The sequence below is a fragment of the Lepidothrix coronata genome, unplaced genomic scaffold (assembly GCF_001604755.1).
Source record: "Lepidothrix coronata isolate B3197 unplaced genomic scaffold, Lepidothrix_coronata-1.0 Scaffold15, whole genome shotgun sequence".
NCBI lineage: Eukaryota > Metazoa > Chordata > Aves > Passeriformes > Pipridae > Lepidothrix > Lepidothrix coronata.
The window spans coordinates 6,857,004-6,883,427 of NW_016690195.1; the positions used below are offsets into that span (position 1 = coordinate 6,857,004).

A 26,424-nucleotide genomic window follows, 5' to 3' on the forward strand; every position below is an offset into this window, starting at 1 on the left:
TTTTGGTGAAGCTAAACTTATTTATCAAAGAAACTGTTTCAAAAACTTGAATAGTTGAATTTCCTGCCTAATGGAAGTCAAACTAAATAGTATGTTAATAATAAAAAGTTTAAATAGAAGTCTGAAGAGTCAAATTAGAATTATTGGAAATATATGCCTGGGAGAATGTAAGCAAAAAAATGGATTGTAGTAAGGAGTCAGTATTGGAAAAGAGATAGGACAGCAGCAAAGTGAGCCAAGAGGCAGAAAGCAACATAAAAAGATAAAAAGACAGCAGGTTCTAAATGCAGTCGAACACACCATTTTATGAAATGTCAAATTTAATCAATATTCCAGATTTTTATTATTTTTTTCTTTATTAGTAATTGTCTTCGGAACCGTCTGACAAAGTATCCTGTTCCCTAATAGCTCTGAATATTCTTTTTTCCTGAAGATTTGACCCAGGGAGGATGTATCTACTAATTTTTTTTTTTTGGTTGGTTGTTTTTTTTATTTTGTTTTGGTTTTGCTTTTGTTTTTTGTGATAACTCAGTGAGCAGGAATCTGCTTGGAATCTGAAGATTCTAGACAGCATTGTGACTCATGATGAAACACTAGAAACTGTCCCACCAGGCTGTCTAGAAATTCAGGTAGTGGCAGAGTTAAAGTGTCGATGTTATTTCTATAAAATGATAATACAAAAAAAAAATCAGTTATTGACTGGTCTTTTGAATAAAATGCAAACATACAAATTGGGTTCTAATATTCTAATTCTAATAATTCTATGTTCTAATATAATTTATTTCCCACAGATAGATTCTGTGGGAGCCCATGCAGAACAATTGGCTTTCATTTAAATAATAAGTCAACAAAGCTCATAGGATTTCTAATCAAAAATATCACAAAATTGATTTTAAAAAGAGGAGGGAAAAAATTTGAACACATGCAGAAGGAACACTGTTTGGGATGTCACACTCACTTACTCTGGAAGACCCAGAAATGAATATGACAGAAGATGGCAAGTATAAAATAGAAGACAGTGAGGCATGTCTAAAAAAACTAGCATGCCATTCAACTAGCATATAAAGAAAAAAATCCAAGTGCACATACTCCTAAAAAAGTTCCACAAGTGTTAAAAAATTAGATAGGACAACTGTACTGGCTAGCTTTGAATAAAGATTTCACAATAAAATATAGACAAGATCCACCCAAAGTTGCTCAAGGGTTTAGGCAGTGTAATTAAAATGCTGATAATTCCCTTACAAAATCATAGTGAATAGGAGAAGTTCTGGTAACTCAAAAAAGCCTGAAAATATATCCACCTTTAAGACAAGAAGGAGGACCTAGGTAAGGGCAACTACAGGTTCACTGCAGTCCTTGGGAAGATTATGGAACTTGTTTAATTGGAGACAATTTCCAAACACATAAAAGACAAGAAAGGGACTCAGGAGCAGTCAACATGGATTTGCTAAAAGAAAATAACAGTCAATCAACCATTATTTCCTTCTATTATTAAACTGACGAAGGCAGAGTGGTGGATATAATATACTTTCACTCTGCTATGGGTTTTGACTCAGTCTATAGCATTCTCATCTGGAAGCTCAACAAACATGAATTTGATGAATGGAAAGGAAGTATGTTAAATATTAACATAACTTTGAGGCTCCAAGGGTGACAATTAGCCATTCAGTAGTTGGCAACCAGTAACAAGCACAATATTCCACAGATATCTATGGGAAATTACACTGTTCACTGTCTTCAGGAGAGACCTAGAAAATGAGAATGCATTCTCAAAAAATATGTGGAGGATACTAAACTAGGGGGCATGGATGATGTACTAAATGGCACAATTTCTGTTCAATGAACACTGAAAAACTTCAGAATGGAGTAAACAAACCCTTCTTAAAGGCATGCACAAGGAAAGGTGCAAGGTTCTACATCTGGAGCACAACATTCTTACATGTAATTACAGGCTGGGAATTGAATAGGTGAGTAGCAGCCCCAATTAGAAGGTTCTGCCCGCTGTAGTGGCCTTGATTAAGTGTTACCAACAATTTTACTCTGAGTGGGAAGCTAGACAACCTTGAGTGGGAGGCTTCTGGAGTTCCTTTCAAGGAACAATTTTGTACTGCTGTGATATTCACCTAGGATATGCAAATGATAATTAATTCAAATGTAGCTTTAACTTCTAAAGTGATACTGACTTGCTTTGAAATATTCATGATAGCTATTTATTTTTGTTGGGTTTTTGACTTCCCAAAAAGAAATCAATCCAGTTAAGTTAGAAAATTGTGCTTATTCTAATAAACAATTTTGTCTTTATCAGAAAATTATGGGACATGTTAAATGAAAAAAAACAAGAACCTTGTAGCTTTTCTATTCTATATCTTTCTTTTAAGGCTTTGATAACTTCTTTAAATGAATTATAATTAATTTTGGGGTTTGATAGGATAAAGATTAACAATATTTTAAAATCTATGTTCAGTGTTTTGAACTCATTAAAAAGCCTGACCAATTTTAATCTATGAAGGAACACATACCAAACCCAATAGGCAGCTTTATTGTCCATGTGCAATCCAAACTACTAGGATAGTTGCCAGGAAACCCAGGGCTGAGGATCACTCCACTGAAGTCTGACATGCCACCACCACATTGTGCTGAAAAAAAAAGCAAAGACCTTTTTCAGAGGAGTGAAATGAGTTAAAAACTAATCCAGAGCATTGAAGATCCTCATCACATTAATAATATAATAATAGCTAGGTTTATATTTCAAAAAACGTACAAATATTCCTTTACCACTAAATATCTATAAGAAAGTAATTTACAAGTAGGTACTTTAAAAACAGGTATCTGAATTGACTAGCTTTTAACTTAGGGAACATGTGCACCTGACAAGAGAATAGAATCATTTCGGCTGGAAAAGACCTCCAAGATCATTTAGTCCGACCTCTGACTGATCACTACATTGTCAACTAGACCATAGCACTAAGTGCCGTGTCCAGTCACTTCTTGAACACCTACAGGGGTGGTGGCTCCAGCACCATCCTGGGCAGCCAGAAATTATCTGAAATGCCTCCTCCTGACCCTTCTCTTCTCCAGGGCTAAACAATCCCTGCTCCCTCAGCCCCTCCTTATATGACTTGTGCTCCAGACCCTTCACAAGTTTCACTGTCCTAATGTTTACTCTGCACTCTGCGTGAACTGTCTTTGTGACAGGTAAGAGGTACAGATCAGCTCATAGCAGCACTGAGACATCAGTTTGTAAAGGAGCATCTGTATAATATAACAATGTAATTTAAAGACTCTGTACTCAAAGTGTTTGAAGAGGCCCTTTAAAAACTGCATCTGTATCCTACTGTTCTAAAAATGAGATAAAATGAACAGACTTAGAAAAGGTACACACACACATACTTCCAGAAATCAAACTAAATCCATATTTTTTTTTACGTCATGACATCAGTGATTTCCACATTACATTTAAAGGTGTTGATTATGACAAATAGAATTTTTGTTTAACAGCTTTGTCCATGCAAAAGTTGCTACATCATTTGAAACAGAAGTAAAAATCATTACTTGCAAAAAAGAAGGAAAGTAAAGGGGAAGAAAACTTCCTAAAATTTCAGCACAGTGTCATTGTCTTCAGAATTTACCAGGAGCAGTGCAATTATAATATCACACTTCCTAACCATATGTTAATGCTTAATGACAGAGACTGAAGACTAACTCCTGAAAAAATTCTTACAAATATCTCAATCTTGTTGAATATTTATAAATTCTAAACTGAGGGAGCTCAGTACCTCATAGGAGGTTTTTAACACCCCACAAGATTAAGAACAGGATTATCGGAGGCTGCTCAAGAGGATATATAATCTGTCTTCAAGAAAAGCAAAGTAGAAAATCTTTAATGAGCAGGATCCTGTTTTCCATACATTCAAGATTACAAATAGTAATAACTTTTAGTGTTAGGGAACCCAAACAAAAAGGCATTTCTATGCAGTGAAAGAGAATACAACTAGAAGTTTTAAATTCCTCACATTTATTCCTCATGCAAAGAGAGTACATTTAAATACACTTCAGATTTTTCATTTCCATTTATGACAGGTTTTCAGTGCTTTTTTCAATAATATTAATATGGACATGTATATAATATAACTTGACAAATAATGTGTTTTCTGATATTGAGAAGACATGCCTATGTTGAACCCATTAGAGATGAAAATGCAATGTTATTTTTATTTTAGTATCTACTACAACAGCCATCACTTTTCTGGGGAAATGAGTCCTAAATAAATTACCTATGCTTTTGAGGGTCTCTGGAGGTCTCAATTCTGATAAGGAATTGATGATAGATTCTGGCTAAACATATAGAATCATACCATAGAACAGTTTGGATTGAAAGGGACAACATACTTCTTTCTTTTCCTACTTGGACATTTCAGAAAAGATTTGCCAATATAAGTTTGAGATAACCTTTGAAAACCTTTAGTTTAATTTGACCATTTGCACATTTAATTAAGTTATTCCAGTTGTCCCTGTTCTTTCCCCTAGATGTATCTTTTTTGTGCTCTCTGGCTTTCTCATTCTGGCATATTTAAGAAACATTATGTAAACTGAACATACCTAAACATATTGGAATTGGATAATTCCATCTTCTTACTGGTCCAGGCATACAAGTGATATGTGAATGTCCCTAAAATGACACAATATGTGCTAATTCATATAAAAAATATACAGCATACAGCACAACATTAATATCTCAACAAAAATAATGTATCATTTAATACATCATCAAAATACATAAACCCAAAAGTATAACAATAATTGTACACTGTGAATTGTATCATACCTTCCATGTAACAGAGAAGACTGCGACTGTAAGTCCACTAGATAATTGAGTCTATGCCATTTATATTATTTCTAAAAGTATAGCAATATCCAGCTGGCCTCTGAACACACTTCAGTATAAACCAAGGGTCTGGAAACTGAAGGTCTAACTGAAGCAATATTTATATAGTATTGATTTGCTTTATTTGTTGAACATGATAAAAGACACAAACTATATAAATTATACACCGCTGACTTTACATCTTAAATTTGTAATAGGGACACCATCTGCATTGTTCATCAGACTCATATAATTGTAACTGTCTTCCAGTGACAGCAAAAAAAATAGAAAATCTTAAGAGAAAACTGTCCTCGGGATATCTTGCAACACCATATAGTCACACTGTACAAACCAGAAAAACAATATGTAGGGAAGAAGCTTTACATGGGTGTTTGCACAGTCTATTTTCTTTATTTCGCCCATTTACTGTGGCTTATCTGCTCACAAACTTGTATTTAAGTGTGGAATTAAAGCAGAGAATAAAAAAAATCCATCAGGTTCTTCCCAAGAATGACCAGTTAAAATCAGGCAACATAAGAAATAAATTTCAATAGTCATTATCAGAGCTGCAATCACAGAACATTTATTTCAGTTATTCTTGGAATGCTAGAAATCTACAGGGATGACTAGGATTTCTATCTTGAAGTGGAAACTGTGACACAGGTTGCAAATCCAAGTGGCAGCTGAAATCTGGAAGCAGACAAGTGTATTTAGCTTCTATCACTATACATAAACTGCAGGTTGGTTTTTTTGGGTTTTTTTGTCAAAAACTATAATTCAATTCCTATTTTTGATGCAGTACACATGAACTTAGTATTTAGGTCTTCAGAGAATTATGTAAAAGACATATTTGAAATGATTAGCATTTTTAAAACCTTATTTAGTTGTCTGACACTCATCAACATGTTACAGATGAGACTGATATTCATGAAGAAAGTCAGGAAGTTAACTTTCCCTTTTGCTGTTTTGCTTCAAAGGCACCAATAACTCCATTAGTGGTTAATCATGTGCTGTTATATACAAATTATTTTCCCCCTGTTAAAAATTGTTCTTTTTACTATGCATAGGTAATGTGATTATTTTCTCTCTTTTTGGCTCTCAAAGAGTTAGAGGAATGGGAAACTGTAGAAGCTGCAGAGTCACGCAAGTTTTTTTGGGGGGAGTGTGTCAAGAGAAAACAATACTCAGTTTTGGATCTGATTCTACAGTGTAACTGTACAAATTTTAGAAAATATTTTCCAGGTGTTTCCTATAGGCAGACATATTCCTATTGATGATTTACAATCACTACATTGCCCCAGTTATAACTTTTGCTAATGCAAGGACATAGCAAATTTGCTTGGCAAAAATACATCCCCATTTGATAAATTTTTTGGATAAAAATCCTCAAGATATTACTGAAAAAAAATAACTGACACTATCTGATTCACTAAGAAAAACAATTTTTCGCCTTTGTTCTTATTCCCACTCCTTACTTTCTTTCTTTTCTGTCCTGTGCATAGACAACTATTGTTAATTGTTCATAAAGTGATTAAACTTATTTTGCCAACACTTCATGCTTCAGCTATGAGTACCAAAGATGCCATCAACAATAGATGATAACTTATAATCACTAATGCAGAGGAAGCACAAAGCCATACATTTCTGATGGAGCTTCTATGTGTATATTTGGATAGCTGCTAATTTAATATCTAGCAGAAAAGCCTACCAGTCCTGCAAACTCATCATGGGTTTAAAATTCACAAAGGGTTCATTGTCCGTTTTATACTGACAGATGTAAACATAACCACGTTAAACAATTAAAAGAAATTTGAAATTGGAAACTTGTCTTACCTGAAGAGAATAACCCTGATCACACTGGAAAGACACCACATCTCCAACCATGTATCTGTCTCCAATTTTGATTCCATTGCTTGGGGTCTGTGGTTCAGGACAAGAATCCAAACCTATAGCTGAGAAAAGCAGAGAAGTTTAAACGTGCTAAGGAACATAAAATGTGGGTTTAGATTCACATAGAACTTCACTGTACACTGTATATAAGCACACTGTATTGATAAGTTTTAGGGAGCTCTTGGGTCCTGGCAGTTGTCTGTGGACTAGCAAGTGGCATATTATTTTGGAAAAACTGGTATATAAGGAGAAAAAAAGGTGCTCCTGGAAAGCTGGTAGCCCATGGCTTGGACAGGGGCACTCTCAGCTGGAGGGCGGGGCCCAGAGAGCGGTGGTGAACGGTGCAGCATCCAGCTGGCAGCCGGTCACTACCAGTGTCCCCCAGGGATCAGTGTTGGGCCTAATCCTGTTTAATATCTTTACTGATGATCTGAATGAGGGGATTGAGTCCACCATCAGCAAATTTGCAGATGATACCAAGTTTGCGGGGGAGTGTTGATCTGCTGGAAGGCAGGAGGGCTCTGCAGAGGGACTGGACAGGCTGGAGAGTTGGGCTGATTCCAATGGGATGAGGTTCAACAAGGCCAAGTGCCAGGTCCTGAACTTTGGCCACAACAACCCCATGCAGCGCTACAGGCTGGGGACAGAGTGACTGGAAAGCAGCCAGGCAGAAAGGGACCTGGGAGTTTGGATTGACAGGAAGCTGAACACGAGTCAGCAGTGTGCCCGGATGTCCAAGAAGGCCAGTGGCATCCTGGCCTGTATCAGGAACAGTGTGGCCAGCAGGACCAGGGCAATGATTCTGCCTCTGTACTTGGCACTGGTGAGGCCACACCTGGAGTGCTGTGTCCAGTTCTGGGCCCCTAAATTTAGGAAGGACATTGAGGTGCTGGAGCAGGTTCAAAGAAGGCCAACGAGGCTGGTGAAGGGACTGGAGCACAGGTCCTACAAGGAGCAGCTGAGGGAGCTGGGGCTGTTTAGCCTGGAGAAGAGGAGGCTCAGGGGAGACCTCATCACTCTCTTCAACTACCTGAGGGGAGGTTGTAGCCAGGTGAGCGTTGGTCTCTTCTCCCAGGTAACCAGCAGTAGGACAAGAGGGCACAGTCTTAAGCTGTGTCAGGGAGGTTTAGTCATTAGGAAGAATGTTTTACAGAGAGAGTCATTTGGCATTGGAATGGGCTGCCCATGGAGGTAGTGGATTCACAGTCCCTGGAGGTATTTAAGAAGAGACTGGATGCGGTACGTAGTAGACAAGGTGGTGTTAGGTCAATGGTTGGTCGCAATGATCTCAGAGGTCTTTTCCAACCTGGTTGATTCTGTGATTCTGTGTGATTCTATGAAAAGTTACTTTTCATTTATCTTGTAGAATAGCATATTTCATTGAGCTACTGGTTAATTTGGTATCTACTGAGGGACATCAATATTATTTCCTGAATCAGAAATTTTCAACGTATACTTTGGGTTTAAACATTCACACAGAAAACATTATTTTTGTACAGATTCATACACATACACCTCTTCATAAATCCATACATGCATGTTTGGCTATTGTTCTCAGCATGGACCAATACTATAAATAGTATACTGTGAATTTTTTTCTTTTTTTAGAGGTGAAAATTGTACACAGATAGTACACTACACACATTATTTGGACATATAGGAATACAAAGGTGCATTTTCACTTTTACTAGATTTGGTCTTATTTTATTTCATTTTCATAACTTCCTACTTTTTTTCCCCACCCGAAGCTGTAAGTAGCTGAGAGAGTACCTGCATTTCAAGGAAATGGCAGGATAATTCTACCTATAATTAATGTTTAGTTATAGACAAGTGATCAGGCAGCAATTTTGCAAGGCTGTGTTCTCCAGCTGGCTAATCAGACAACCAGAGCATGGGATTTGCATACAGTAAAACTGACAAGAAATAATCATGACACAATTATGCAGATCAGACACCAGAACCAATATAAGCAGAGGGAACTGCACAGCTAGGAAGGAAAAAAAAAAAAAACCAAACCCGCAAATCTGCAACAAACTATTAGTGATTGCCAGAATTCCTGTCAGTCAGCTGAGACAAAGTCGTTCAGAAAGAAAGCTCATTTTGTGCAACAGTCCTAAATATTCCTATTTCATATAGTTTAGATACAACCAGCAAGCACTCTTTATTAATTGAATATTTCTGAATTACCTGTATACTCAAGGTGAAATCCAGCAGCTGAAACACTGATATCAGATTGAAAATTTAGGTACAGATTATTTGATGTACTGTTTAGAAGTGGAGGTATGGTTGTTCCTGAAAAGATAATTCAAAACATTATTGAAATGCACAGAAACTGAAATAAATACATACATAAGTGTATGTATGTGTATAGAGTGAAGGAGAGGAAAAGTGGGGAAAAGAGGATGGAAGGGAGAGAGATAGGTCACATAACCAATTCCACGACATTTTGTCATCATGGATGCTATCAAACACCTATCCACATAAAACTTTTATTACATTTTCAGCGCACCACAATATCAGAGACATGAACTGTAGACAAGCAAAGTCTACTATAAATTTATATTACATGCTTTTATCCATGAAAGGAGAAATATTCACTAGGGTTTTCTTAAAAGTAAGAGCAAATCCTGTAACAGGAATAATTTTAAACATAACAGTCATATATATCAAGCAGCTCTGAAAATATGTTGTAGGACTGTTCTTAGAAATGTGAATATTTATTATGTTTCAGTACAAGAAAATATTATCATCTCTGATCTCATACCATATACCTGTATGAAGTACAATGAAGAAAAACAAAAGAAAACAAGAAAAAGTAAGGCAAACAGAACTGTCTCCTTTATCTAAAATAAGGATAAACAATGCATCCTTTTGTCATGTCAAATTTCAAGAGAAACCTATTTTTGAGGTTTGTGTTTCTGGACCCTACTATATGACTGGGAAGAAAATAGGATTAATAGAGATCTAGTGTGGGAGTCTCTGAATGTTATTTCCTTTCTAACATTTTCAAATATATAGCTTTATGAAAGTCTGCTAAGTGATGACTGATTAAAAGAGAAATATTACCTATAGTGAATTACAGGAGAAGCAAACACACACATTGTGCTTGTGCACACTTACACACACACACAAGAACCAGAAAGAGCTGTGTGTTTACAATAAAGAGTTGAATCTGTGAACCACTTATTGTAAAATCTTCTCAGTCACCTGAATAACTTCCAAGCCTTGGAGCATTGTTGTCAGCACCATCGTAGAAGTCTAAGGAATCCCAGTTGTGTTCTGTGGCAAAACTCACCACTTGCACCTATGAAGAAAAATGTGAGGTAAAGAACACAAACTTCCTCTCTGCATTCAAGCTTGAAGACTCTAAATTGTAGCCTCTGTTGCTCTCAGTCATGAAAAATTGTCTTGCTCTCCTTGTCAAGGAGAATGGAAAATCACCATTAAGTGAATAAAAAGACAGCTTTTTTTAATTTGATTGCCAATTCAAACTGTAAATCATGTGACAAGTGTCAGACAACTGTGAAAATCACATGGGTTTAGAATATGATTTCCTTGTTCGGAGGACATTGAGGAGAAGACAAAACATGATATCTTCAATTCCTGCACTTTTTGTTTCTCTGTAGTTTATCCACGACTAAACTAGTCCTATCCTGATGCATGCTTCTTCATCTGCTCCAGGTAAGAGCAACCTGCTGTTTGGTTACCTTCATCACTGACTCATCCCCTGAGGAGGAGCAGTCACTAGAATGCTACAAACAAAAGGCAGAATAGTCACTTCATTTCTTCCAGAGGTTTGTAAAGTGATAGACCAATTTAAGGCCACAGTGACAGTCCTCATTGCTTATCGGAAAGACCTCAGCACCTGGAAGGGATATTCTGAGAAACCCACTGTAAGGTGATAAGGCTACACTAAAAAGGACAAAGAGACTCCTGATGGCCTCCGGAAAGACCCTAGCACCTGGGTGAGACTTCCTAGCAACAGATTGATAGGATCAATAAAGGATGGAATGGTATGGAGATTGCATGGCCTTTCTTCACAAACATCCTACCTGACAGGAACTCAGGAAGCCTATATCATCTGTCTATAACCCCAAAACTTAGTTTATTGACTATAGTCACTCAAACTGCCTAAGAAAAACAAGTATAAAAAGAGATCAGACATGAGCAAAAATAGGGGAGAATTTCCATCATTTCTGAGAGGGTAACTGAGGAGCTACCTTTCTCAGGATGCTGCGGGGTGAGCAATCGGTTTTATATTTTACTTTGCTTTCACCTTTACTAATTGTACTTTGCTTCCTTATAGACTAATTGTAATTTGCTTTTTTACTAATTGTACTTTATTTCCTTATACCTTGCCTTATATGTATTTTATCTTTACCTTACAGACTAACTGTATTTTGCTTTTTTTGCTTTCCCCTTTATCTTTACTTCAATATTTGACCTTTACCTTATAGATACTAATTTTACTGCCTTACCAATTTTACTTTGCCCTATACCTTATAGACTACCGTGCTTTATTGCCTTAGATCATGTATTCTGACTCATTGTACGTGGTTTGCCTTAAAGTGTGTATTTCTTGGTCTTAGTGAGTTAAAGTGTGTGCTAGTGAGAAGCGGCAATATTCTTTCCTTTTTGCTTTGTGTTAGTGAGTGTGTTTAGATTTTTTACTAGTCTTTGTAAATTGGTCTGTCATGGAGGTGGGTTGCTTGAGTTTTATATTGAGGTGTTTTAGTGATCTACTGCTTCTTAGGGAGTTGTGTTGTTTTTGGAGAGCACGCTTCTGGTTTGAGGTTTTATTAGTTAAGTGGAATTTTGCAGTTAAATGTTATCACTGATCTCGTGAACCCTATAAGTTGTCACAGATTTGTATCAATAAAAGTTATTTCATGAGCTGCTAAGAGTTAGTCCATTTTTTGGTTTTGTGGTTTTTTTTTTCGGTGCTGGCAGGCTCATCGACAGCAGAATAACTCATAGGAGAAACTTGCTGAGAAGGTTCTCCATTGCTTTCAAGTGCAGTCCCCAGAAATAGGGTATCAAAAGTCCCGTCCATCGCAGTGAATCTGTCAAACGAAGGGTCTCCCCCTAAAGAGATGCTGACTGACTGTTTTCAGACTTTAAAGGTTTTGAACTCCCAGGAGCGGGACACTAATAGACAAAAAAATATATTAATACAGGTAGGACAGAAAATCCTTCATTTCTGCTCCTTTTCACATGACAAGGTGTCAACATGCTTCCTCTCATAAGGACATGCAAAGTGGTAAGACTTCAAGAAGGAGGATATATTTGTTCTCATATAGTAAAATTACACCTCACAAAGTAGAGAAATACTAGGTTCCTCTTCTGGAGGGGAAAGAGTCTGGTGTTTTTTTATTTTTTTAGTGAAACTGTTAACTGAAAAGCTTTTAAAGAGTGACAAAAGCACGATGAAACCTCAGCCACTCTCAGAAATTAGTACCTTCATCATTAAGTTAGAAATTATATTTCTTCTGCCTCAATTATTCTTCCTTTTTTTTTTTTTCTCAAAATGGAATAGCTTCGGTGGAAGAAATAAGTAGCAGTTCCAGTAAAACTAAGTAATGAAGTTTTTTTTTTATGTGAAATATATGACTTGGGTCTTCTACATAAAAGGAATGTTTAATTTGGCTACCTATTTCTTGGATAGGGGCCTTAAATACTGTTCTTTTTTGTAGAAATTGGTCATGTACTACAGGCAAAGGATTTTTTTCTTTTTTTCTAAAGTGAAGCATTGGAAAGTATGAGAAATAAAATAATCTGGTTTTTATTATAAGTAAATTGATTTAAGTGGAAAGGAGGCAGTGCTGGGATTTTTTTCTTATCTCTCATTTAATTTCAGGAATTTTAGGCGCCTCGTGAAGACTGTAAGGTGAAAAAGGCCCCGTCAGGGCTTGACACCGAGGGAATTTCGCGGTCAAGGTAGGATACAATATATAAAAATGGAAAATTTACTCTGGCCGCATGGCAGGTCTTTGTGTGCAAAAGGACTCCCCTGTGCAGCACAGGAGGGTACAGTCATCAATCAATGGGAGGGTGACACCCCCTCTCAAGTTCGAAAAATTACCTTTTAAGGTAAAATACCTGATACCTGTTGAATATTCAACATCTTAGGTGGCCAAGAGTACAAAGGGAGCACATTTTCCGATTTTCGTGTGCTTTTTCCATGCGTGTGGCTTGGGACTGCACCCAGCGCTGCAATAAAGGATTTCTTGCTGCAAGTTTCCTTGTCCTGCAAGTGTTTTCCTTTTTTTGCCGTTTTATAAATTGAAAGAAGAGATTTTTCTCACAATAGGCCCTAACTGTTGACATGTTTCAGATACATGCAGGATGCCCACTGGGTCTGGTCTCCCAGAAAATTTTGATACTTGTCTGTTTGGTTCACAAGGGATTTAGAATGAAACTTAGAGGTGTTGTCCCTGTCAGAATATTTCTGAGGAGGTACAGAATGGGGATCACAGACACATAGGAAACCTTCAGAACAAATTTCAAATTATCTGGCATTTAGGAATATGTTTTCAGGGGCAAATTGATGCTAACTATAGTTTTTATATTCATCATAAAACACCTAATTCAAAACATCTGTTTTAGTGAAACTGAAGCTAGTTGCCCTAACTATCAGTTGCCCTAACATGCAGTCAATAAATAGGCAGACATCCCTTCAGACAGTGATTGCAGTCAGTCTGTATTAGTTTTTTTAATTATCTACTCAAAGTGACTTTCTTTCCTAACCTTAGAAGGAACTACGGTTGAATTAATTTCCTGATATAAGGTATTTAAGTATGTGCCCAAGGGGAAGCTTTTGGTGCACACTTTATATTTACCTAAATATGCTTTTAAATGTCTGCTTTTTTATTTGATATGGGACAGCTCAGCATTTACATCTGATCACAATATTTCAGTAAATTCAACAAAGTAATCATACGCACAGAGAGCTGTTCCACCTAAGTAGTCTAAAATTCCATATCCAAATTTCACAGAAGAATATGTGTTAGGGATATATTATTTTATCTCCTTTATAGATGAGAAAGTGCCTTTGTTACTTTGAGGAAATAATATCAGTCAGGAAAAATGTCCAGATATTTTACACATTTACATAACAAAAAAGCGTTATCTATCACAGTATCTTGAATATCTGCACTTCCATGCATTCTCAGGTTGGAAGAAATCAGTCACCCAAGTTTTCAAATGTGGTCACAAGTAACTGATTTTGACAGTAATAATTACATTTTTATATATCTATATCCATTTTTTTTCTTTCCCATGCAGTAAAAAAAACCAAACCCAAAACAATTCTGTTGCCATTTTTTATGTTATTAGTAGATAGAAAGCAAAGCTCAGTTGTGAAAAATAACATAGCAAAAATGGTATGATGGCTTCTGATGTATACTCAGTCTTACTGACCCTGTATCAGCTGTATTCAGTTTATTATATCAGGTTCATTATCTTTCTGACATTTTCTTTCTGACAGTCAGACACTATTGGAAGGATCAAGCACGAATATCACACTTCAGGACAGCCCTGCTTCAGTAACAATGTTAAACATTTTACAGATCTAATTACAATAATACGGGTACGGCCAAGAAACTGCCCTGCTGTCACTACTTTTACACAAGTATAAAAGAATTACTTCTTCTGTAACTGATAATCGAAATGAAGGAAGGTATTTGCTAACTCGTCAAAAAAACTCAGGAGAACTAGAACAAATGGAAACAATAAATGTATATTTTTTAATTATGACTCTGGAGCAAAAGAATATCATGAAGATTAAACACCTTACTTAAAATAAAAGTTAGTAATTTAATCACCTAGTGCAGTCTGTGATAAGAGATAAGGACTTCTAAAAAACAACACTGATGGACATAGGCACGATGCTGAATTAATGCCTAATTTAAATCCTCTAAGCTATCCTCCCAGTATAAGAAATGCACAAAACAAATTATCCTAACTGTCTGCTAATCTAGTCAACTGCTTAAATCAATTAGTATTCCTCAAAATCAATCTCAAAACCGATTTAGGTTATGATTGCTAATGGATATTGGTAGCTTGGAAACTTAAACTTTTAAATATTATCATGTATAGACTTAGGTTGTATTTGTGATGATTTATGTTTTCTTCCATAGTTTTATATTTTTTAATGTTTTTTAAAGCTTTTTTTAGTTATTTAAAACAAAAATATACAGATTGTTCTGAATGCTTATGAAGAAGCAAAGTATAAACTCATATTATTTTTGAAACTTTTCCTGACACAGCAGAATAGTTTAAAAGCTCTGTGATGTAATTTATTAAAAATCTTTAATAAACTATCAACAGTGGTTTTCCTGATTTTCATTATTAAATCTTTACCTCCAGCAACTGAGTTCTTTATTTGTTAGCTACAAGCTGTGGTTTAGGAACGATATTCCCCAATTTAATACTCCCACTAAAAGACCACAAGCTGCTCCACTCCACCCCCTCGTAGAAGAGACACAAAAGGTGGAGATCATGAGTTGAGATAAGAACAATTTACCAGAAATAGCAATAAGATAAGAAAACAAACAGTAAGAGCAACAATATTAATAACAAAAGTATACAAAAGAGAGAGTGATTCACATGCAAAAATGCTCACCAGGGACCTCTGTGACAATGAACAAAGGCGAACGAGTTTCCTACTCCACTACATTTTTTTGACCAGAAGCTCCACCCCTCTTCTCAGTGGCCAGAGAGTCCCTCCCCCTGCCCCCAGAAATGATGTGAGGTGGTATCAAAAAACCTCCTAGGCATGCCCACACAGATCAGGCTCTGCTCCCTCACAGCTGCTGCAAAAAATTACCTCTGTCTTGGCCTGAACTGAGACACTACAATAGTTATATTTTAAGCTGAGGAGAGGCATCTTGCTATTAAGGTTTTTTGAATAGCATTTTGCTAGGAATTTGTTCAGATAATTCTTAAAAGTCCTAATTTATTAAACTCAGCTGCCTTTCCAATAAGCAGATTTCTGTCAGTTTCTTTAATGAACTCTTTAGAGTGAGATATGCATGACTTAGCTTAATGGCTACTTTCCTACTATGTGTTCAATGAAGTTCTTAATCTACTCAAGTAAAGAGAACTCTGAAACTGTTTTAAAGGATCAATTCCCATCTCATGTTGAAAAACACTGAAACATCTTTAGATCACAATGAACTTCCGTAAACATAGAGTAAATAGCAGAGTTTCTTGGAAAACATATATAACTTGTGCACGGAAGCAGCTTACTTAATTTCACTCTGTTAAAGGAGATATATCAATTCTGGGAGAGCAAAAAAGAATTCATAGGAAGGCTCTTTATTTCCTTTGGCTTACAAGAAGTCACTGATCTATTGAAATAACACATTTTAAAATTATGGTTACTGTCTTCTAAGTAAAAAGTTACAAGTGCATCTTTTAAGATTTTTAAAAATCTTTTAACTTTTAATCATTGTGTAAATAAAAAGATGTGCAATAAATTCCATTTTAAGAATCGTTAAAGACATTGAAAAATTTGTGAATAAACAATCTTTTCATCCTCATGCATCAGGAAAAGCAGTTCTAATTATGATGATAACAAGCAAATAGCAAGTATACTCACTTGAATCCCAGCTCCCTCTGGTACTGTGATCTTCCACACACAATTCAGATTGTTGTCATAAGGCTCAGGGTAACCAGGAGACAAAATGGTCCCTTTGCGCTTTGTTAAAATACCACCACAGGGCACTGAAAGGAAATGCATAAGGCAAGAAAAGAAGTATGAAGCTTCAGAAGTGAGAAAAGTTATTATAAAAGATTATACAACGTTCAGCTACCACGGCTGAAAACTTTTTAAATTGATGCTACATTAAAAAAATTATATTTGCCTCACGAAAATAAAACTTTATATCTCAAAAACCTTCTTGACTAATAAAGAATAAGGAAAAATTAAAATTAAGTCAGTTTCCTACCGGACAGAATCACACTTATATCTCCCTTATTTATCTGACCTTTAACAAAGTGAAATCCATTCCATTATCTCCTAGTAGTCTTAAAAAAAATAAGGCATTTTTTAGGGGTTAACAATGAAGTTTGGACAGTTCTGTATTGTATTTGTATAAAAGATAGAAGTGTCACAAAAAAGGGTAATGTTCTTTCTTAGTCTTGCTACTTCGTTGTCTAAATAATTAATAACACCAGTCTCGACTTCTTGACTGTTCTCTGCTTGTATGAGTTATTCTATTACAGACTGTGGATCTATTGCATCATTAAAGAATTTGCAAAATCCTTGCAAGACTGCATTCATCACATCCATGTCCATGGATTAATGGAAGTGTTATGCATGAAACAGGACAGACACATTAAGTACCATGAGGTTTCTCTTGTTCAGCTTGAATGCATCTTGTCTAGATCATTAGATGCTCTAACAGGGACAAAGGATATTAAAGCTTAATCTGCATACAGATATTCTGTTGGTATTTTAGAAGTTGAAGGAAAAGATTGATGAGATGGTTTATCAAATCCATTAGTAGCTAATGTATCACTTCTGTGCAACACTACTAAATTCTGAAGGGATTTCAGGAGCTGCAGATACAAGAATTTAGAAAATGGAAGAATACAACTTATCTTAATAATAAATATTGTAGTCACATTTTGTGTGGCATATAATTGATAGAATCTGTTTGGAACTATACGGATAAATTAAAGGCTAGTGTCATTTAAAGTGTTTAAAAAATTGAACGGACAGAATGATCGAGTCCTGTGTTCAGTTCTGTGCCACTCGCTACAAGAAAGACATTGAGATGCTGGAGCAAGTCCAGAGAAGGGTAAAACAAAGCTGGTGAAGGCTCCAGAGAGCAGGTCCTATGAGGAGGAGCTGAGAGATCCGAAGTTGTTTAGTCTGAAGAAAAGGAGTCTTGGGGAGACTTATCCCTCTCTAAAACTATCAGGAAAGAGGTTGTAGCAAGTTGGGGGGCTGCTTCTCCCAGGCAACAAGTGACAGTACGAGAGGAAACGGCCTCAAGCTGTGCCAGGGGAAGTTTAGGTTGAACATCAAGAAGAATTTTTTCATGGAAGGGGTGGCTAAGCATTGGAACGGACCACCCAGCGAGGTGATGGAGTCATCATCTCAGGAAGTGTTCAAGAAATGAATAGACGTGGCACTTAGTGCTTTGATCTAGTTGACATGGTGGTGTTTGGCAAAGGTTAAACTCAACGATCTTGGAGGTCTTTTCTGAGTTTAATGATTCTATGATTCTATGATTTTATGTTTATTAGCTGTAAGGAAATATTGAAATATTCACTAGAATTAAGGCAATTTAATATGGTCATGTCTACCTCTTCAATTATTAAACTGATTTAGTTTAATGCAATTTTCACCTCATATGGATTCTATTACCTCTATTGGCATAGGGATTCTCATATAGAAGGTGGTCTGTAACCCTTCCTAGTCCAACGTGCTTAGAGGCAGATAGCTTTCTCTTCCATAGACTAAATCATGTGTTAAAATATCAGTAATATATTGTGATCAATGTTCAAAACAATTATTTCAACACTTTGTCAAGTTGTTATATCTGAAAAAACAAATGGAATACATTTCAAGGGGAAAAATAGCTCAGTTCTATTGATTAAAATTTAATCCCTGAGAATAAATTAAATACAACTATATACTTCATCTTCTTATTGATATAGAAATTATGGTTCTCTTGCTGTGGCTGAAACGGTTTAAATAAATTATATTTGTGTATAAAAGCTGTTTAGTCATATTTTGTAAATATTACCTCACTGATACTTAACCTTGATCTTTATCAAGATTTTAGTATTTTGTAGGAAATCTTTTACTTTACTGAAAACCACTGACTACCATGCACCATCAGCTGAGTAGCACAGAAGACTAAAAATCAACTGAATAAAAATATGTTCTTTATTTTATTTTTTTTTATTTTCATCTAATTACCTAAAACTCTGTTTATGTACTTCTTAATGCTGGAGTCAACATAGTAATGCCTTTTTTGTAATGGGTTACAATAATTTTTATAAAAAAATTTGTTGTCTATCAAGAAAATTAAAGTAACTATAACTCATACATATATTTACTGTTTTGATTGAGAATAGAGTTCTTCAGATGTCTTCATCCTCAAAATTAATAGTTTTCAATGTATTCAATTTGCACAAAATTAATGTATCATGCAGTTAATTAGTGCAACACATAGTACAAGTGGAAAAGTTTGATGGCATTGCAAAAATGTTTGTGCAAATGATATCCAAATTTGATTAATTTTTAAACAACAGATTTTTTCCATATTAAAAACCAATACAAACTCTAATAAAACTTAACATGTAAATATGCCATATTTGCCCTTGACATAAACCTCTGGAAATTATAATTTTATCTCTTTACTGTAGGGATTTTCATTACTATTACTAGATTTCCACTTGGTGTAAATCAGCTTATAAATGTCAATGGATGTTTATTAATTTAAGAATTTAATTTTGAGATTTTAATCTTGTATAACTAGAATCAGTTAAAGTATATTTCCTGAAATGCTTCTTCCTGGCAAGTAATGTAATATCAGTGTTACTATTTCCAAATCTTTAGTGTAGTAGTTTCTTTCTAATAAATTGAAATGTCTTGCTAGAGATCTGCAATGTGAGAGTATCTTAGTCTTGCAAGTCAGGAAACCAACTAATATTTCTGAGTCTTGATTAAAGGACAGCCAGGGACTGTCAGTGATGTTAATATAAGAGAAGCTATCATATAATTTATAGCAGCAGAGTATGTTCATGAAACTTGTGAAATGTCACAGCAAGGTTAGAATTGAAAGGAGAATAAAACTTGCCCTTGAATGAAGAAGAAAGTGAATGAAAGTAAACAAGAATACTGTACAGATGTCAACGAATAAATACATACAAAAATGGTCTACACTTTAGGCTGTAATTAGTTCTATTAAAAAGCCTTAAGAACTCACCAACACACGTAGGGAGTGAATCATTCCATTGTGCCAGTGCATTTGGTACCGTATCACATCTAATTGCTGTTGAGCCATGGAGGATATAGCCTGGATTGCACTCAAAAAGAACCAATGAACCAACTGCAAATTCATTTCCAATCCTTTTTCCAAATCTTGGTTCAGGCACAGAGCTACACTGTGTTGCACTTGTTCTTGGAACAGCTGCAAATATACAAACAATTGTGGATTCTTAATTTTAGATTTGGTGAAGGAATACAGATTTTGAACCACAAAATTCAAAACTACTAGAAGAAACATTCAATGATTTCCTAGTTAAGAACATTTTCATAATCCCCAAATGAATCTTCACAATAGAGATTGCATACTTTTGATGTCTGATTTACTATTTAGAAGAGCATAGCACAGATATCCTTGCCAGGATTAGAAGTAATGCATAATATCCACACCAAAACCTTTCTAAAATGACACTGGTAAGAAATATTACCAAGAAACATTACAGGGTTTCCAAATAACATTTTGAGTCAGATAGATATTTATATTTATACATGTGAATTTCTAAATGTGTATTCTGAGTGTCAGATCAGGATTTAAACGTAATGAAAGAATGGAGTTGCAAGTATTGAGATATAACAATTTCTGTATTTGACCTATAAAAAGGCAAATAATATAAATCAAGAAAAGTATCTTAATAACAGTAAGATCACTTTTAGCCCACAGGTCATAATATTTACAGCTATTCACATTTAAATTGAGAGATAAACCAGTTTGAACACCCAGATGGATCTAAAATTTGTCAATCAGATTAGCAGAGACAGCAGCTTTGTATGTGCCTTCTTAAATTTGGAACTACTCTTATGCTTATTAAGTAGAAAAAACATGTAGAAATACATGTTTTGTAATATAAAAATACTTAGAATATATTAGAATATAATATATGTAGATTATACAATGATATATTGTTAATAGGCTATTGCTTTCCTCTGCATTCTCAGTCTGTTTCTCTCTGATGATTTACAAATGAATGATGATGAACAGAATAAATGTACACATTTTTCTAGGTTGCCTCACCTTGATAAACAAAATGAAATCCTTTAGCTGTTATTGGTCCAACTGAAGTAAATCTAACTGTTATCTGGTTCCCTGAGCTCAGTGGAAGGGATTCACCTACTCAAACAAAGCAAATATAAAGTTATTATAACCACTTTTTACTAAAGATGAGTTCAAAATACCTGTCAACTTCTTTGCTATAAATAGCCACTACTTTCCCTTTAAAATATCTAATATCCATTTCAAACTACTCATTAGATAAAAGCCATAAAGGCACAGAGTAGCAAATCCCAAATATCCACAATAAAAGCTAAATAGCTAATCAGAAGAAAAAAAATCTAAAAAAAAAAAAATTGTAATTGATTTTATTATAGTGTTTAGGCTTTTAGTTCAACATCTGGATTTCATACATTTGCTTAAGTTGAATCTAAGGAAATACAACAAGCATATTTTTCTTTTTTTTTTTTATACGTATCTTTCTAGGTTAAAAAACCCAACAAGTAAACAAAAAAACAAACAACAAAAACCCACTTTAATGACAGTTCTATTAAAGGATACCTGAATGAGATCCTGAGAGAGAGGATAACAAAGATGACTGTAGAGTTGGGCCATCATATACTTCAACCACATCATGGAGTGACGTCTGGAAAAACACAAACTGGCCAAAAACAACTGACCAAATAGAAAGGAAAAGAGGCAAGAGGCACCAATAGCCAAGAAAAAAACCAAAACCAAACACAGGGAACAGATTGAGAAAGGGAAAAAAAAAAACAAGAGACCAAAATATACATTAATATATTGTTTTAAAAATTATTAAATCAGCAGTACTTGTGCTGAATATTAGTTATTTTCCATACCATTACAGCAGTAAAATTATAAAACTATATATAAAAGAGACAATGGAGGTACACAAGCCATACATGTACATATAATTGTTAAAAGATTCTAATAATAAGGGAACAAAACGATTTTGCTCCTGTTGAATATATCTTCACATTCTGTGCTCTCCCCCATCCAACACATCTAAATTCTCAGTGCAATGTTCTTTATAATCCAGGCATATTATTATATATTGTGCATTTTTAATTACTTTGTTGATAAGCCTATGTAATTTTTACTTATCCTAGAAAGAATATTAACATTCAATGCATTTTTACCTTTGTGAAATAAATGAGTAACTGATTCAAGGTAACAAACACTTTTCAGAACATATCTATTGGATGACAAATAATACTATTTTTAAAGTCACAGTAATAAAACAACTCGATTCAAGACTTATTTTTGCACTTAAGTTCAACGGTTTGTGCAGCACATTCACATCACAGGTGTTTTCACTTTCAATATAAGTAAACAGTGAAAAGAAAAAGAATTGCTTGGGTTAGTTCTGACCCCAGTACCTCAAAAACATTTATATCTACATCACTGGCAATGGAGGGGAAAATTTTTTAAGGACTATACATGTCTAAAGGTGGAAGTAGTGAGATAGTTTAGGTACAGGAACACCTATAAAGAGAAAGAATCAGTTCTGGTTCATTATCCAGGTTAGACATTTTGGGATAAATATTTCAATGCCTTGCTTCTAGATTATATTTGTTTGCCAAAACTTCTACAATGTCTTCCTCTGGTATATTTAATTATAAAAGATGAAGCTATCAATTACAATTCTTTCAATTTATACACCCTTAAACCTTTAAAAACAGTATATTAAAACTGCATTGCCTTCAAATTGCTGTCTTTTCATTTTGGTTTTTTTTTCCACTAATTTTTTTAAAAAGGCAGTTCCAATTTCCAAACTCATCATCTTATTACATACTCTTTTCAATTCTTAAAAGAAAACCAAGAAAACCTCTTTTTTAAGAAAAAGACTGGACATTACATTTGTAAAAGGTTCCAACAAAAGTGTTTCCAAGACACTTTGGAAGATTTTTGTGCATTTTTAACAGGAATCGAAAGTGAGATATCAAATTATATTCCTTATTTTTTCTCCAATCTCCAGATAATTAATAATTGATTTCTTAATAGCTCTGCTTGTTTTCAAAATAATATTTAGCTGGATTCAAGTCTTCTCCTTGGTGTTGCTAAAGACGACTAACAAAATTTTTAATCCAGCCAAGCATTTCTCTCAGATTTTTACTTGTATCAAATCTTATTTTCATACTCAATGAATTCCATTTTGCCATTGAACCAAGTAAAGTTCCTTGAGACTTCCATTGTTGTTTCCCATTTTGAATCAAGTTTCAAACTATGTACAGAAAATTCAGGTAAGTGCTGAGGTACACATAACAAGCACATGCAACTGTTATCAAGGGTTGTATACTGGGAAAACTGTAAAAATAGAATTGATAAGCTATATTTGTATTTTAATGAATTATTATAAAATATTTACATGGCAATTATACCATATAGTGAGTCAAATTCAAAGGCTATGTTTGATAAGTACTTCAAGACTGTTTTTGATTCCAGCTTTGCCTTGCAGCTTTTACTATCTAAAAGTATAACACTGAAGAAAGTGAATTAACACGTTACTTAAAACTGTGGTAACTGTTTTTTCAATATCAGTTGTGCATTTCTTGATAAAATAGAGAAAAAAATATGAGAAAGTAACCAAAAGTTTTCATTGACTTAAGGTAATGAAAGAAGAAATTTGAGATGATTAGTGTGGCTGAGACACCAAAAGAACTGACAAATAGGACCTAGTGGCAGAATGTGTTTAATATGAAACAGGCGAAAGTTCAAGTTAGGGTTTTTGAGCCCACAGTTTTATGATCAATATAAGTTTAAGTGAATCAAGCTGCTGCTTCAAGTCAAGCAGGAATACAGTCTAGCCAGTAGGGGAGACAGAATTTAGATTCTGTTCCTTCCTCTTTCTGTGCCAGGATACTGACTGTATTAATTAAACTGTGGAATACTGTAATGTGTAGTGACCAACACCTGATTAGCTCAGATTACATCACAAGAAGAGAAATTCTGATCATTACAGAATCACAGAATATGCTGAGTTGGAAGGATCATTGGGTCCAACTCCTGGCCTGGCACAGGACTATCCTCAAGAGTCACACCATGTGCCCAAGAGTATTGTTCAAGCACCTCTTGAACTCTGTCAGGTTTGGTGCTGTGACCACTTCCCTGGAAGCCTGTTTCAGCACCCAACCACCCTCTGGGTGAAGAACCTCTTTCTAATATCCAGCCTAAACCTGGTGACTACTTTCAATCATCTTGACCATCTCCAATATTTGGAGAAGGTGACCAGGACTATTTGCTCTATCACTTTCCCAGGTACAGAGGTGAGACCAACTGGCTTAGAGTTCCCTTGATCCTTCTCCTTGCTGTTCTTGAGGATAGGAATGATGTTTGTCTTCTTATAGCCTCAGAAAGCTTCCTCAGCTGTCATGACCTTTCAAAGGTCCTCTCGTGCATCCCATCATGTCCCATGCGTTTGTGTTTTTCCAGTTTGTTTAAGTGATCCCTCACCTAGTCCTCCGTCAGATCATTCTTTCTCTGTAACTTTTCTACTGGACTCAGGGTTCAAGATTGTTTTACTGGTAAAAACTGTAGTTAGGAAGACATCTATTAATTCACTTTTCTCTGCATCCCTTTTCATCAGAGACTCCATCCCATTCAAGAATAGACCCCCATCTTCCCTACTTTTCCTTTTGTTGCTGAGATATCTGTAGAAGCCTTTCACGTTTCTTTCCAGTTTCAACTCTAGATGGGTTTCAGCTTTCCTAACCCCACATTTTTAAGCATTTTTATTTCTCCCAGGACATGGGACCTTGCTTCAACCTCTTAAACACTTTTTTGCTTTTTGTTCACCTATGATTTTTTTCTTTTTTTGCTACCTTTCCCACGTTTGCTTGATATCCTGATCATTGGGATAGACCATTCATGATCTTAAAGTGGTGATCCCTGAAAATTAACTGTATTTCCTGGACTTCTCATCTTTTCAGGGCCTTATATAGTCAGATTCTTCCAAAAGAGGTCCCTGAATTCGTCTCACTTCTGACCCAGTAAGTAATTAAACTCAACTCAAAATTCAAATCTTTACAGATAGAATATAATCCTCATTAACACTGGTACTGATCAAGTAATATATACCTGGGTAAAATATATTTATTTTATATATTAGGCCAGATATTGTTTCTAAAGAAATACTTTGAATAATTTACATGAATATCAACAGAATTAGATCATAATATAATTCTTCACCTTGAGGTTCCTGTTTTTAGGGATATTTTGTATGCCTAATCATTTATTGAACTCAAAAGCTCTAGTGTAAAATCAAGTACATTACTGATGTAATTCACTTGCCTTTAAGATAACACCAGAAGAACTAACAAGGATTAAACATTGTTATTACATAAACTGAAATATGGATTTTGTACAAGCCCTCCTGGTGAAGCTCCTGATATTTGTTTCAAGGCTGAATCAGCATTTATAATTACATTTATGTTAATAAGTCTTTTCTACTATGTCTAAAATAGGTTTCTTCTAACTGTAAATAAAAATTGAAGGTGTTCAGGTGTCTAACAGTTGTGATATACACATAGGTCTAATTATAGAGCTAGAGGACCTCCTCAGCATTTGAAGTTACTCTGCAGAAGCTAACTTCTCACAGTTTCAAACATAATTTCTGTCATCAATATAAATAACCTTTACAAATGAGAGTTTTGTTCACAACAGCATGAAAACTTTATTTCACAGTAAAAAAAACCCCAACATCTGCCTCTACTGATAGCTCCATCAGCTCCACTGATGATACCCTCTCTTTGCTTATGATTTAGCTGTGATTTTTTTTTTCTATGAAGTCCTATAAAGGAATTAGAAGACAATATTTAATTCTTTTTTGAGAAAAAAAAGAGGGGAAAAAAATCCAAATTTTTGAGAAGCTATGCCCTTCTTTAAAAACCAGGGAAAGCAAAATCTCTCATTAGAGAAATGGTCTCTATGGTGATAACAAGTACACACTAAGAAAGAAGAAATGCACACTAAGAAAGAAGAAAATTTCCCATGCATCTTAACTCCCAAGCCTCGAGACCCCATTCACTGTTTTAAGTGGTGGATCATGGTCAGTCAGCTAAATGAAAAACAACAATGGAGAAAATCTATGCTTTAAATAAGCAGGATTCAGGCAAAACTACAGGAAGCAGGAAACTGCTGTGTGACGTTCTCTCTCAATGAGAAAGACTCAGCAAGTCTTTATGGCTGATCATATTGGCGTCATTAATCAAATGATCACCAGATAGGAGAAACTCTTGTGCCTATTCTCATAAGACAGACACGAATTCTTCATAAAATCAGACACCTGCATTAAGATTTGACTACACTAGTATGATGACAATCACTCTTAACCAGCCATCTTGCAGAGTATTTAAGTATTTAGCTTCGTAACAAGCAGCAGATAAGAAAAAATGTATGAAGTTTTATTTTGTGTTTAGGATGAACTTCAATACACTGGTGTATTGAACTAGCAATTCAAATGATGGATTGACTCAATATTTTAAAATTAAATTATATTCACGTAGACACCAAATAAACTGGTATTCACCCCCTTCTGCCTGAGAAAAATGACCAGTTAGACTGCAAGATAATTTGAATATATGTTGGGCTTTTTGAAGAGAAATTTTTCAGTAATCCCTGAGAAGGTTTTTGAAGGAAAATACTGAAAGATGACAT

General features: G+C 35.0%; 1 protein-coding gene across 4 annotated transcripts in view; it reads right to left on the reverse strand.

The window, feature by feature from the left end:
• The window catches only part of CSMD3 (CUB and Sushi multiple domains 3), a 618,429-nt gene that overhangs the window by 103,689 nt on the left and 488,316 nt on the right, over positions 1-26,424 (reverse strand). For all 4 annotated transcript variants that reach the window (XM_017806514.1, XM_017806517.1, XM_017806516.1 and 1 more), the window contains 9 exons: positions 21,310-21,423; positions 20,773-20,868; positions 19,702-19,905; positions 16,356-16,480; positions 9,962-10,058; positions 8,942-9,046; positions 6,698-6,816; positions 4,600-4,669; positions 2,520-2,636 (listed from right to left, as the gene is read on the reverse strand). In XM_017806514.1, coding sequence (XP_017662003.1) covers positions 2,520-2,636; positions 4,600-4,669; positions 6,698-6,816; positions 8,942-9,046; positions 9,962-10,058; positions 16,356-16,480; positions 19,702-19,905; positions 20,773-20,868; positions 21,310-21,423 — 1,047 coding nt within the window. The remainder of the gene's footprint in view (positions 1-2,519; positions 2,637-4,599; positions 4,670-6,697; positions 6,817-8,941; positions 9,047-9,961; positions 10,059-16,355; positions 16,481-19,701; positions 19,906-20,772; positions 20,869-21,309; positions 21,424-26,424) is intronic.